Source organism: Podarcis cretensis (assembly GCF_951804945.1).
Source record: "Podarcis cretensis genome assembly, chromosome: 11".
NCBI classification, from domain to species: domain Eukaryota; kingdom Metazoa; phylum Chordata; class Lepidosauria; order Squamata; family Lacertidae; genus Podarcis; species Podarcis cretensis.
Genome location: NC_137180.1, coordinates 9273333 through 9287486, shown reverse-complemented (window position 1 = coordinate 9287486; position 14154 = coordinate 9273333). Strand labels below are relative to the sequence as shown.

At 45.0% G+C, this 14154-nt stretch overlaps 1 protein-coding gene across 1 annotated transcript; it reads left to right on the top strand.

The window, feature by feature from the left end:
• The first annotated feature begins 4947 nt into the window (after positions 1–4947).
• ZNF367 (zinc finger protein 367) lies at positions 4948–14154 on the top strand. The gene is made up of 5 exons (XM_079996149.1): positions 4948–5365; positions 8036–8186; positions 10338–10457; positions 11234–11372; positions 11749–14154. Exons 1-5 carry the CDS (start codon positions 4997–4999, stop codon positions 11984–11986), a joined length of 1017 nt encoding a protein of 338 aa, XP_079852275.1. The 5' UTR covers positions 4948–4996; the 3' UTR covers positions 11987–14154.

Here is a 14154-nt window from a genome sequence, read left to right as displayed (position 1 = left end):
CTCTAGGGTTGTGCGCTCATCTCACTCTAGAGGCCGGGAGCCAGCGCTGTCCGCAGACACTTCCGGGTCACGTGGCCAGCGTGACGAAGCTGCATCTGGCGAGCCAGCGCAGCACACGGAACACCGTTTACCTTCCCGCTGGTAAGCGGTCCCTATTTATCTACTTGCACTTAGGGGTGCTTTCGAACTGCTAGGTTGGCAGGCGCTGGGACCGAACCATGGGAGCTCACCCCGCCGCAGGGATTCGAACCGCCGACCATGCAATCGGCAAGTCCTAGGCGCTGAGGTTTTACCCACAGCGCCACCCGCGTCCCATTTTAAATATATTTACACCTAAAGCCTTCAACAGATGGGACACAGAATATTGCACCCCAAGAGTGTCATTCATTTGCTCCTCCTCCAGCCAGCAGCGCATGAAATTCTTTCTACTTCCTCCTCCTTGTTCCCAGAACACCTTGCAAAGCGCAACACCTCCCCTTCAGTTTCTTCGCTCTCCTTCTTGAGACCTGTTTTCCAAAAAGGGCACATTTTTCCTGTGTGACATCACGCCTCCTGCTATAACTCCTGCTTCTTTAACGGCCCGCTACTTAGTTCTTCTTGTTTTCTTAATGCCATCGCTAACAGCAATCTCCTGAACAGGAGAACTGGTTCGGCCTGTATTGTGAATCTAGTGTCTGGCACTGTTCCTTCATACTCCAAAAATCAGCTAAATTCTATCCCTTTACTGATTTCTAACATTCACTAACTCTAGCAGTTCTGGGTGCCCTTGCACCCTCAAACTCTGGTATCCCAGATCTGTAACACTATGAATGTTGCCTGTCCAATTAAGTGCTGCCAGATGTAGTAATAAATCATAGGCCAGTAATTGTTATAGGTTTGGGGGGTATGCCTGAGCCTCTCTTCCAATTCCTGGATCCAGCATGGTTTCAATTGTTGCAGTAGCCAGGCTAGCCAGGTAATAGCCTGCTAAAGATAGTTTGTTACTGTTAAGGGAACAAAGGGAGTGGCTCTGTGCAAGAGGACAAATGGGGGGTCTCCCCCACTTAGCTGTCTGTTTGTTAGAAATGCAAAAGGTCAGAGTTGAAAGTTGAGTTATATCAGCTAGAAATTGAATGCAAAAGCTGTCAGCTGGAAAGGCAGAGAGAGAGAGCTGTGGCTATGGGAGAAGCTGGGCTTTATTTGGGTGTTAATGCTGTGAACCCCTCCACTGTAGGTAATAATAATAATAATAATTTATTTATACCCTGCCCATGTGGCTGGGCTTCCCCAGCCACTCTGCGCGGCTTCCAAAAAAATATTAAAATACTGTAATACATCAAACATTAAAAGCTTCCCTAAACAGGGGTGCCTTCAGATGTGTTATATGGTCTCAGCGGCCACTCCCAGTCACCAGTCTGGCTGCCGCGTTCTGGATTAGTTGTAGTTTCCAGGTCACCTTCAAAGGTAGCCCCACGTTCAGGTTCAGAATGTATATACAGGCAATACTTGTTTTGCACAGGGGTTCTGTTCTGGACTTCCACGCACATTGGTAGAGCATGCGTAAGCCCGTTCCACCCCTCTTCATAACATCTTTATGACATCTTGGGGCTACTGGGCTTAGTGCTGTGCATGTGTGCGTGGTCGCACATCATTCAGACGCGCATAAATTGGGCATTGCCTGTAAATGTAAATAAAGCATAAAGTCACCAGAGTCTCTGCTGTGCCTCAAAAAGAAGCATGAACTCTGGGTAAGCACCTGGAACCTCTGAAATCTCGCATCACTCAGCGCCGGGGGACGGGGACGAGGCTGCATATGTACATTTATTTGCATGACGTATATTCTGCACCTCCACTATAGATTTATGTTCCTAGGATAGCTAGAAGTAAAGATAGCAAATAGATGCAGCTTTCCAAATCACTTGCTACCTACCAGGCTAATGAACTCCAGTAAGGTAAAGGTAAAGGTACCCCTGCCCGTACGGGCCAGTCTTGACAGACTCTGGGGTTGTGCGCCCATCTCACTTAAGAGGCCAGGGGCCAGCGCTGTCCGGAGACACTTCCGGGTCACGTGGCCAGCGTGACATCGCTGCTCTGGCGAGCCAGAGCCGCACACGGAAACGCCGTTTACCTTCCCGCTGGTAAGCGGTCCCTATTTATCTACTTGCACCCGGAGGTGCTTTCGAACTGCTAGGTTGGCAGGCGCTGGGACCGAGCAGCGGGAGCGCACCCCGCCGCAGGGATTCGAACCGCCGACCTTTCGATCGGCAAGCCCTAGGCGCTGAGGCTTTAACCCACAGCGCCACCTGCGTCCCAATGAACTCCAGTAGGCATTTGTAAAAAGCACAAGGCTTCCTCACTACCCCAAGACAGATACAGTGGTACCTCGGGTTACATACGCTTCAGGTTATAGACACTTCAGGTTACAGACTCCACTAAGCCAGAAATAGTACCTCGGGTTAAGAACTTTGTTTCAGGATGAGAACAGAAATCATGCTCCAGCGGCGCGGCATTAGCAGGAGGCCCCATTAGCTAAAGTGGTGCTTCAGGTTAAGAACAGTTTCAGGTTAAGAATGGACCTCCGGAACGAATTAAGTACTTAACCCGAGGTACCACTGTATATATATATGTGTGTGTGTGAGAGAGAGAGAGAGAGAGAGAGAGAGAGAGAGAGAGAAAGAGAAAGAGAGAGAGAGATATCCCGACAGAAATTTACAAGTTGCAGCTTTCAAAATACCATATTTTTCACTCTATAAGACGCACCAGACCACAAGACGCACCTAGTTTTTGGAGGAGGAAAACAAGAAAAAAATATTCTGAATCTCAGAAGCCAGAACAGCAAGAGGGATCGCTGCGCAGTGAAAGCAGCAATCCCTCTTACTGTTCTGGCTTCTGGGATAGCTGCGCAGCCTGCATTCGCTCCATAAGATGCACACACATTTCCCCTTACTTTTTAGGAGGGATAAAGCGAGTCTTATAGAGCAAAAAAATACAGTAACTTCCTTATATACATAGGAATGTATGTATATGAATGATAGGGGGGCGGGTAGCAGTGTCAGACTAGGATTTGGGAGATGGGGTTTCAAATTCCCACTCAGTCATGAAGCTCACCTTGGACCAGTCACAATTTAAGAATGTAAAAGCCTGCTAGATCATGTTAGCGGCCCATTTAGTCCAGTATCTTGTTCTCTTGGTGTCCAACCAGGTGTCTATGGTAAACCCACTAGTAAGACCAGAACACAATAGCACTCTCTCCTCCTGTGCTTTCCAGCCACTGGAATTCAGAAGCGTACGAAAAGCTGAGCACAGCCATGGCAAATAATGATTGTCTAACCTACCTCACAGGACCGTTCCGTGTATAAAATGGGGTGTGGGAGAAACATGCCTGTCACCTTGAGTTCCTTGGAAGAAATGTAGAATATAAATATGGTGATTTTAAACAAAGATACATATTTAATGAATTTCTGCCTGGCTTATCCACAGAAAGGAAATGCAGTAAATATCCAGACAATACTGTACGTATTCACTGCTGTTTTTCTAGAAAGAGAGGTACAGGAACTCATCACGAATGCCTCCCTTGTTCTCTTATAATGGAGTCCGGTTGAAAGGTGCTGGAACTGAGTTCTGGTGAGTTCCAGCTGAAAAAAAAGCTATGATTGTATTCATTTACAGAAAACCTTTACAAATGTGCTACATAAATCCTAATTTCAACTTCCTTATACAGTACATGACTATGAGAGTGCATTGTCCCAGAAGCGTATAACAAAGAGCTGACAGAATCGTGGCCGAGCATGTTAGCAAATCCCTGGCTGCCTTAGATGGGCCTTTGGTTTGATTCAGCTGGACTGTTATCTCGCCTCTGCGATGAATGTACTTTGGCACACTATTTTTGTTATGTACTGAAGTTCTGACCCTCGGCCAGTAGATAGTTTTCACTCAAGTCCACTTATGCAAATAAGGGATTGAAAGTGACATTCAGTGATTGGATAGTTACAGAAAGTGTTACAGTTGCGTTCTAGTGGAGCTCTATATAAGCAGGCTGGCTGAACCCTTCAGTTCAGTTCTGTTCTGGCCTGTGAATAAACAAGAGCTGATTGAAGAATCGCTGTGTCGTCTGATATGTTCACCCACAACTTAACAATTTTCTTCTAGGTTTTGGGAATAATTCCACTCTATTGAGAACCAGGGCTTTAAAGCCCAATATATTAGACTGGCACAACGTCTTTCCTTGTTTATCACAGTTTTAGCTAATAACATTAGCGCGTTCCCGTCCAACTGCACATTTTCCTATTCTGATTCATTAATTACATTTAAATAGAGATTGTCACGTGATAAGCGCTCAGGTGGCCTCTTGCTTAGCGCGCCTAGAGAGCTGCGTCGGCAGTTGTGATTGGCCAGATGCCTGGGACTAAATAACGCGCCAAACGCCTGTTTACTGCGCATTTAACCGCCAGCGACAGAACCCGCCTCTTTCCAGCCCACAGCCAATCAGCACCAAGCACCATTCTTCACATGAGGACAGCCGGGGGCGGGCCTTGGTGGGATGCCGGCGGCCCACCCACCCTGGGAGATTTTCGAATTCTGTTGGCCGGAGACGGGCAAGCGCCAGCCAATGGTTGAGCTCCGCTACGGCTAAGTCCCACCCAGCTGCTCCCTTTTCCCAGCCGCCGGCCTTTGAAGTGAGGGAGTTCGGCGCTTTCCCCGCACGCCATTGGCCGCGGGAGCCCGCCACTCTCCTGACGTCGGCGCCCGACTTGGTGATTGGTTCCGCCCAGGCGCGAAATGTAACGCGGGAAAGTCTTGGATTCGGCGGCGGTCAGGGTTGCGGCCGCTGCTGGGTGACAAGCCGCGTGTGGGAAGAGGCCGCGGCTGCTTCCCTGAGGGGGAAAAGCTCTGCCTGCTTGCCGGCCATGCGCCCCTGAGGCGTCCCTTCCGGGCCTCGAGGAAGAAGAGCCGAGGGCGGCGGCGGCGGCGGCGGCGGAGCGCACCGTGCGAGAGGGCGACTCACTCCCGGCGCAGCATGTCGGAGCGGCCGGGCCTCCCCGCGCCCGCCCTCCCGGGCCCGGGCGACTCCCCGAAGCGCGGCGTCCTGGTCTCGGTCATCAAGACCACCCCGGTCAAGCCGCCCCGCGCGCCCCCGCCGCCGCCCATCCCCACCAGCCCGGGCTTCAGCGACTTCATGGTCTACCCGTGGCGCTGGGGGGAGAACGCGCACAACGTCACCCTCAGCCCCCCGCCGGCCACGCCGCAGCCTCTCCGCGAGGGAGGAGGAGGAGGTGGAGCAGGCGGCGGCGGCGGCGGCCTCCGTGGAGCCGCGGGGCGCTCGGGCGGAGAGGACGAGGAGGCTGCGGGCAGCCCGGACAGCGGGGGCGGCGGCGGGCACTTGAGGGTGAGTGCGGCGCCGAAGGGGTTAAGAGCCCCTGGAGGGGGGCGGGGCAGGGAAAGGCGCGCGCGCGGCGGCGGTTTGAGGGGAAAAAGGCATCCCGAATCCTTAATTTTTTTTAAAGGGTTCTGGCCAACGTCCGGCCGGCCCCGCCCCCCTCGGGTGCTCTTTTTTTTTGGTGTGTGTGTGTGTGTGAGTGTGCAGTTAAGTCACTTCCGCGAGTGATTCACGCTCTGGGTGACGACACCTCCGCGCGCCAAAAGCGGGTGTGGGTGTATTGAGAGGTTTCCCGCGCGCGCACACGCTCGAAATCCGCGGCTGGGCGCGCGGGACCAGCTCCCTTTGGCACCTGCGGTGCTCAAGGGGGCGCGCGCGCGCGCTCTCTGCGCCCTTTAAATAACAACAACGACGGTAGCAACCTCGCCTCGTTATGTCCCCCTTTCCCCCCCACCCCCAAATTTTTTAATTGATTTTCACAACATTATAAACAAACAAACACATAAAACAAAGCTAAATCATAACCTTATTAACAATCACACTTATTAACATTATTGAGTGACTTCCTTGCTCCCACTTGGTTGAATTTCATTGCATGCCCTTTTAACTGTTCTCCAAAGGTATCTGAAGAAGTGTGCATGCACACGAAAGCTCATACCAAGAACTAACTTAGTTGGTCTTTAAGGTGCTTATTAAAAATTACACTTATTAACATTATTGAGTGACTTCCTTGTTCCCACTTGGTTGAATTTCATTGCATGCCCTTTTAACTGTTCTCCAAAGGTATCTGAAGAAGTGTGCATGCACACGAAAGCTCATACCAAGAACTAACTTAGTTGGTCTTTAAGGTGCTACTGGAAGGAATTTTTTTATTTTGTTTTGACTATGGCAGACCAACACAGCTACCTATCTTTAACTCCAAATCACAGTTCTTATAAAATTTAATTTAACTTAAACATTAACATCCTTAAATCTTCACATTATGAAATTAAACCTATTAATTCAACACTTAGCATAAATAAAATCCTAAGCCAATTAAGTATCTGCAAGCTGTTTTCAGTTAGTTTAACTTAACATGTTTATCTAAATAATCATTAAATTTGATCCAATCTTCCTGATACTCTTCCTTCTGGTTGCAGACTCTTCGGGTTAGGTCAGCTAGCTCTGAAAAATCCATCATCTTCATCTGCAATTCTTCTTCTTCGCCTCCTTATGTCCAGTCGATACAACTCCTAAATAAATGGCAATCTCCTGCTTCCTAAATATTTGGCAGACACATTTTGTTTATTTATACATTTTACATTTCTAACCCACCTGAATTGGGGTTTGAACCCGGACCTTGTTGACCACCATTTTTAAGTTCAGAGTAGAGTAGTTGCTTTGGAAGACAATAATCAGGCATTCACACAACATGACCAGTCCAACGAAGTTGATGTTGAAGAATCATTGCTTCAACATTGGTGGTCTTTGCTTCTTCCAGTACGCTGGAATTAGTTCGCCTGTCTTCCCAAGTAATGTGTAAAATTACACCACACCAGCTTGATAGAGAACACGTTTCCTGAATAAGTGGCACACACATACCCCCAGCCAGTGGTTGCAAACGCTGCCGCAGTTTAACAGTGTTAAATTAAGGGAGCCACACGCTGACCTAGGCGCGAGCATCTTCACAATGCCAGTCCCTCCAAGTGCCCCTGTGTTGGAGGGTATGGAGATATGTGACCCCCTGAACTAAGGAGATACAATTCAATCTGTTTATTTCAGTTGTAGGCCAGCATTTTACTAAGGGGATAAGTAATACAACCTTTAGAATAAATCTAAAAGCAGCCCTGTGGGGACGCAGGTGGCGCTGTGGGTTAAAGCCTCAGCGCCTAGGGCTTGCCGATCGAAAGGTCGGCGGTTCAAATCCCTGCGGCGGGGTGCGCTCCCGCTGCTCGGTCCCAGCGCCTGCCAACCTAGCAGTTCGAAAGCACCTCCGGGTGCAAGTAGATAAATAGGGACCGCTTACCAGCGGGAAGGTAAACGGCGTTTCCGTGTGCGGCTCTGGCTCTGGCCAGAGCAGCGATGTCACGCTGGCCACGTGACCCGGAAGTGTCTCCGGACAGCGCTGGCCCCTGGCCTCTTAAGTGAGATGGGCGCACAACCCCAGAGTCTGTCAAGACTGGCCCGTACGGGCAGGGGTACCTTTACCTTTACCTTTAAAAGCAGCCCTGTATAGGGAAGTTTTTAAAAGTTTAATGTTTTATTTGGTTTTTATTTATGTTGGAAGCCACCCAGAGTGGCTGAGCCAACCCTGTCAGATGGTCGTGGTATAAATAATAAAATTATCAGCATTATTATAGAATAAGATGGCCCTGTTTTCATTGGAGAAATGTTGGACGGTATGCAATGCGATGCCAGACTGGCATTGTGCAAAGTGCCCAGTAAGATACCAAGCACACTAAGATATAATTAGATATAATGTGCGTATTAAATGTATTGATTGCACATTCAGCAAACAGGTGCTGACAAAAATGCCAGTGTTTTGGGCTCTAGCAGGTTCTGACTGATGAATACCGTAGATTTGTGCCAGGAAATGCCTGCAACAGCTCCACTGGCCTATGAGCTGAGGTCTAATGCCCCACCACTTTTTATATAGTATTTCTGGGGAAGCATTTGGTAACGGCCTGTTTTTTTTACCAGGATGGGACTAGAAGAGGTCGACCAAGAGCAGAGACCGTCCGAGATCTAATAAGCGAGGGAGAGCACTCTTCAAGCAGGATTCGCTGTAGTGTTTGCAACAGAGTATTCCCACGAGAAAAGTCTTTACAGGCCCACAAAAGAACTCACACTGGTAAGTGGAACAAGTCAAGAAGGGGAAAAATCAAGCATTGGATATTCTGTCAAAGCATGGGTCTTGAAGAAAAATAGGCTAAGGTGTTTGTTATGAACTAATTGGAATTTGTGATAGGGTGGAATTTCATAACATGATACCGTCTGTTTGTAATAGTACAACAATCGCATTGCAGCTACAATCTGAAATCCAGGTGAAGTACAGTGGTGTCCCGCAAGATGAATGCCTCGCAAGACGGAAAACTCGCTAGACGAAAGAGTTTTCCGTTTTGGAGGTGCGTCGCAAAACGAATTTCCTATGGGCTTGCTTCGCAAGACGAAAATGTCTTGCGAGTTCCTGCGGGGTTTTTTCCCTCCCCCCCCTTTTTTCTAAGCCGATAAGCCGCTAAAAGCCGCTAATCCGCTAAGCCGTCAATGGGCTTGCTTCGCAAGACGAAAAAACCGCTAGACGAAGAGACTCGCGGAACGGATTCTTTTCGTCTTGCGAGGCACCACTGTAGTCTTGGAAGTATTCATTCCAAGCGTGTCAACTGGGATAGCTCAGTTGGTAGGGGATGAGACTCTTAATCTCAGGGTTGTGGGTGTGAGCCCCACAATGGGCAAATGATTCCTGCACTGTGAGGGGTTGGACTAGATAACCGTTGTGGTCCCTTTCCAGCTCTGTGATCGCTGACACTTAAAGAAATGAGAGCAAGTATTTCACACATTTAATCATGTAATAGAGGCTTCTTTAGTTTCTTCCTTGCTTATAACTTTATGTGAGAGAGATGCATTTAATTTGTGGGGAGCCTCAAATAATTCCCCTGAACTGCATGTGTTCCATATTTCCTTGTTGCTCTTCTGTAAACCTGTCTCTTAATAAACACTGTAGCTTCACCACAGTATGAAATACTGTGATAGTCTTTCAGTTACATTTATACTACGCCTGGGTCTTGCTTGCAAGTGAACAAACACAAGACAAAAGACCTGTCATTTTGAGGTGGGAAGTAGGTGGTTGGTTTGAATCTTCTGTTTTTTCCCCCTCTTTCCTTAAACTCCTAAGTTGTTCACAAGGATTCTGCTTCTTCAAGTTTATCCAGGCAGAAGGTGACAACAAGACACGCTGAAGCTTTTGACACTTGCTTTGGAATTACGGCCACTAGCCAGCTAAGATTTGGGCGTGAACCTAAGGCAGTTCAGGTGCCCAATACAAAGGCTTGCTAGGTTCAACCCAGCAGAGCAGAAGTGAAGGAGGAATGATTTTGCATTCTGCAGGTTCTCATTTCTCCCCTGGCATCCCCCCAACAAGCCCCATATCGGGCCTACAGCATCAAAGTTCTGGCATATGTTGGACTAACACACTTCAGATTTCGGGGTTGATGCAGAAGGGAAATCCAACAGCAGAACACCCTGCTGTGTCATCTCTGGCACCCTCCAAAGGGCTATAGCAGGGGTCAGCAAAGTTTTTCTGCAGGAGGCTGGTCCACTGTCCCTCAGACCTTGTGGGGGGCTGGACTATATTTTTGGGGGGTTAATAACCCAGAGATGCATGTTAAATAAAAGGGGACATTCTACTCATGTAAAAACACGCTGATTACCGGACTGTCCGTGGGCCGGATTTAGAAGGCGATTGGGCTAGATCTGGCCCCCAGACCTTAGTTTACCTACCCATGAGCTATAGGATTGTCATTTCAATGAGAGAACTTTAAACCAATGGGACTTCAAAGAATCTTAACTTTGAATAATGCCCATTCTGTTAAATTGTTTGAATAAGGAAATATAGGATTCATGGGCATAGCCAGCCCAGGGGATAAAAATATGCCCATGCCCCTAGCAATAAAAATAGCAAACTGAGGTTCTGCCCCCGCCCCAACAAAAATCCTGCCTACGCCCGTGATGGAATGTACCTTTTGGAGTAACTTGGAAGCAGAGACTGTATATCGGAGAGATTAATTAAAGGTGTGTAGTCAAGTAGCATGCCAGCTAGAGCACCAGCGCTTGGTCCATTCTGAATTTTATGTACATCTTTGTTGTTGTCCCTTAATTGTATTTCAAAGCAACTAAAAACGTTTTAAAATTTGACAGCTTTACAATACTAACAAAAATAATACACTTTTTAGTGCTTTTATTTCTACAAATACCCTTTTCAACCCCGTGATTGTTTTTCCCCCAGGTGAAAGGCCTTATTTGTGTGACTATCCAGAGTGTGGGAAAGCTTTTGTTCAGAGTGGGCAACTTAAAACGCACCAACGTCTCCATACAGGGGAAAAACCTTTTGTGTGCGCAGAAAATGGTGAGCCAAGACAGAATTAACCTTTGTTCAAATAAACTGCTGTGAATACAATTGGGAATAAGATTTCCTGCTTCTTATATGTATTATATGAGAGGGAAGGAAAATTATGCGTACTACTAGTTTGAAAAAATAACAGTATTAACAGTAAAATAAAGTGCTTTAAAAATCCATTGAAATCTATGGGAGGGTATTCAGCTAATACTTAATTTCTCAGATAAAACTGGTGATACTGAGTGCTTCACTTTGCCTGGAATGTGTGAAAAGAAAGCATTTTTGAAATAATGCATCATGTATTGAAGCACTAGGACTGGGCGTGGGGGGTTTGGGATCGCTGAAAATGGTGAAATCTGAAGCTGTGTGCTTGAATACGGAGGAGGGGAGTATTTTCTGTAGGCCTCTTGCTTCCTTAGAAGGAAGGACCTATGGGGATTATGTAGCTTGAAGGGGGGAAAGCCATTTCATGGCCAGTCAGCATGTGTGGCCATAGGGCAATACATCTTTGGAATAAGTGGAGAGGGAATGCAAGAGAAATTTGGAAAGCTAAAGGGGCCCAGAACCTGAGAGTTTTATACACTGATTGGAACACGTAAGCCAGAATTTTGGTTGCCAAGCGCTAGTGTCTACTTTGTAACACTTAACTACAGAAAAACTCCACTTGGTGTATGTTTTTAATGTTATATTTTCTGGGCCAAGCAGTGTTTGTGTTTTAAACATGGGAAGAAAGTAGAATGTCTTTGTTTAAATTATTGGTATGTCTGTCTTGTCTTTTTAATAAGGATGCGTAAGCAGATTCACGCATGCAAACCGTCATTGTCCCAAACATCCATATGCAAAGCTGAGGAGAGAAGAACCAACAGACAGACTGAATAAAAAGCAAACTGCAGAGAACAAAGCTGTTGCTGAATGGCTGGCAAAGTAAGTTATTTCATATAAAATGCAAAGCTGTTTTTTAAATTATTATTATTTATTATTATTATTATTATTATTATTATTATTATTAAAAAAATACTTTGCAATGCTTAAAAGCAATTCGTAAATGAAATAAGTTTAAAAGCCTTGAGAATTGAGAACATTTTGTCACGTCAGGTTGGATGTATTGTAAGTATGGCATTTCAAACCACACTCGGCAAGTCTTATTTTTTAAAGGCTTATTATTCCTTCTTACTTCACAGTCGTCTTTGCTTTGACTGAACCAATCCTTTCCTTAGCTTAATTAAATGAAATCCAAGGGACTATCAGGCTAGTGTTTTCAGTTGCTATTTATAATGCTAACATTCATCTTTACTGACAGGTACTGGGAGATGAGAGAACAGCGCACTCCTACGTTGAAAAGCAAAACTACTCATAAGCCTGATCAGGAGCAACAGGATCCCATGGAATATCTTCAGTCTGAAGATGAGGAGGAGGAGGAAAAAAATATTGCCCATTCAGTTTCCTGTAGCCGCCTCCAAGAACAGCGCGAACGCTTGCATGGAGCACTGGCACTAATTGAGCTTGCCAACTTGGCTGGGGCACCATTACGACAGTAATAGACAAACTGGACCTGCTGATAAAAAGTACTGCATTTGGTACTTAAAACCAGTTAGCTCCTGGGCATAAGCTAAGCACCTTATTTGCTTCTATAGGCTGCTATTCTGTAGAATTTATGAAGAATGTTGTTGCCCCAGAAAATGGGGTAAGAGAATTGCACTTTTTTTTTGTATGAGAAAGTCAGATGTAAAGCTTTTTAAAGTATTTTGTAAATAGGAGACTGTATAATGCAGAGTGGGAAATGCTCATGTTATGGAAAGCTAGATTTGCAAAGTTAGGGCTTTGCTCTTGATCACAATTATGTGGAAGTAAGTCACTGCAATCAGTGGGGCTTGCCTCTATGTAAAAGTGTGTAAAGTCAGAATTCCTGTCATTCTTTGATAAAGTTTTCACAGGAAGCACTTTCTGAACTCACTAGATTAGAATAATGGTACGTATGTTGAAAGAAAATAGTTGAAACTTTTAAAAAAAAAAATTGGATGTAAACAGTGATGCAACCATGGTTTTTCAAACATCAATATTTTACCTAGCATTGCTCGCAAGAGTGCTAGAAATAGCTGTTGTAACCTTGTAGCAGCATAGAATAACTGGGTAGTATGTCGTTCAGAATCTTCACTGTGACTACTGACATGGAGACTGACTTTCCTTTTAGTAGGCTGAGGTCTTGGCAGTCTCTTGGTTGAGTAGCACTTCTTGTTCCCAACAGAATATTGGGAGCATTTGCACATTGTTGGTCTCACCTATAACTGAGTTATACATCTTGCAAATTCTAGGCATCATGGTAACATTCCATCAATTGAGGATTTCTTTCAGATTTAGACCCTAGAACAATGGGATTCGTTTTTGGTAATGGGGATATTTGCAGGGTAGCATTGGTTTTAGTAAAAGACAGCAAACACTAATACTGCTTCAGAAGATTTTATTGCAGATAGATATTTCTTGCATAACGCCACCTTATTGCTTCCATTTGAAACGTTACATACCAAGTTTTGTGTTCACTAGCTAGTACAGTTATTGATAAAAATATTTGCTATACAATTAGTAAATTAGGCTTCTGGAAGTAGTTGCAAGTGTGAGATATATGGATTAGTATTTTTTTCCCCTTTCCCCCCAAATTAAGATATAGGGATAGCACTTAGTGCTCTTGAGCACTCAACGGGAAAAAAAGGTATAGCCTTAATAGTTTTAAGTTATCATATGCCAGGCATGTGCCTTTTATAGCGATTTGTGATCAAATTGAGTAGAGGTGCATAATAGACTAAGAGAATTTTATGCTCCTGTTTTTAGAAAAAAATTAAGGCTGTTGGCATAAAAATATAAACTATGTGATACTTGACCTAACAACCACCTATTAGCATTTGTTGGACTTCATTCCTTCTGACCACAACAAATGAGCAAAGAATGTTATTTCCCAATATAAAGTTTAATTATAGATGTCTTGTCATTGGCAAGATAAAGATACATTTCCAGGGTTATACTTATATAGTGTTAAAGTCATTTTTGTATATCCTTAAGAATTATGTATTAATGCTGGCAAACAGCTAGAAAGGGGGAAGGTAGTGCAGTAGATGGATTTAAATTACACTGTCACTTTTTGGCTTGTTAATTTCTTATGTTTGTTTGCCACCTCTGATTCTTTAAAGCAAAGCACTTCAACCTGGAATTTTTCGAGTTCATAACAATTGACATGAAGTCCTTGGGGGGAAAAAGGCTAAGGACCCTCAAATGCCAACTTTGATGCTTTCCCCAAAAGGGGAAAGACATTTTGCACTTCATGGAATCCAACTGATAACTTAAAGGTAAACTTAGGACTGCAACATCTGGTATTGCGAGCAAGAGCTAATTCATTGTTGGTACACACAAACACATTCCCTTTTTTCAATCTATATTTACACAGAATGCATATTGAAAATATGCATTTAATTATTTTTTAAAAGAAAACCCTGCATACTGACTAGCTCTAGGCTAGTTGAGCTGCTTTACCAATTATGTATAAAATACATCTTTGGAAAAACTCTAGAATAAGTTACATTTGTGAAAAAGATTGGCATTTTGAAATGGTGGTTCAAGAATTCTCTGCTTCATATGATTAAGCTGTACTTTTGGCATGAATTAAAATGCTGTAATTCTAATAAGCTTTGAATAAAAAGTTGCCTGAGTTTTAAAA

Coding starts and splice junctions, on each gene's coding strand:
- ZNF367 (XM_079996149.1), top strand. CDS start 4,997: ATGTCGGAGCGGCCGGGCCTCCCCGCGCCCGCCCTCCCGGGCCCGGGC. Junction 5,366..8,035: donor GCGGCGGCGGGCACTTGAGG/GTGAGTGCGGCG, acceptor TTTTTTTACCAG/GATGGGACTAGAAGAGGTCG. Junction 8,187..10,337: donor CCACAAAAGAACTCACACTG/GTAAGTGGAACA, acceptor TTTTTCCCCCAG/GTGAAAGGCCTTATTTGTGT.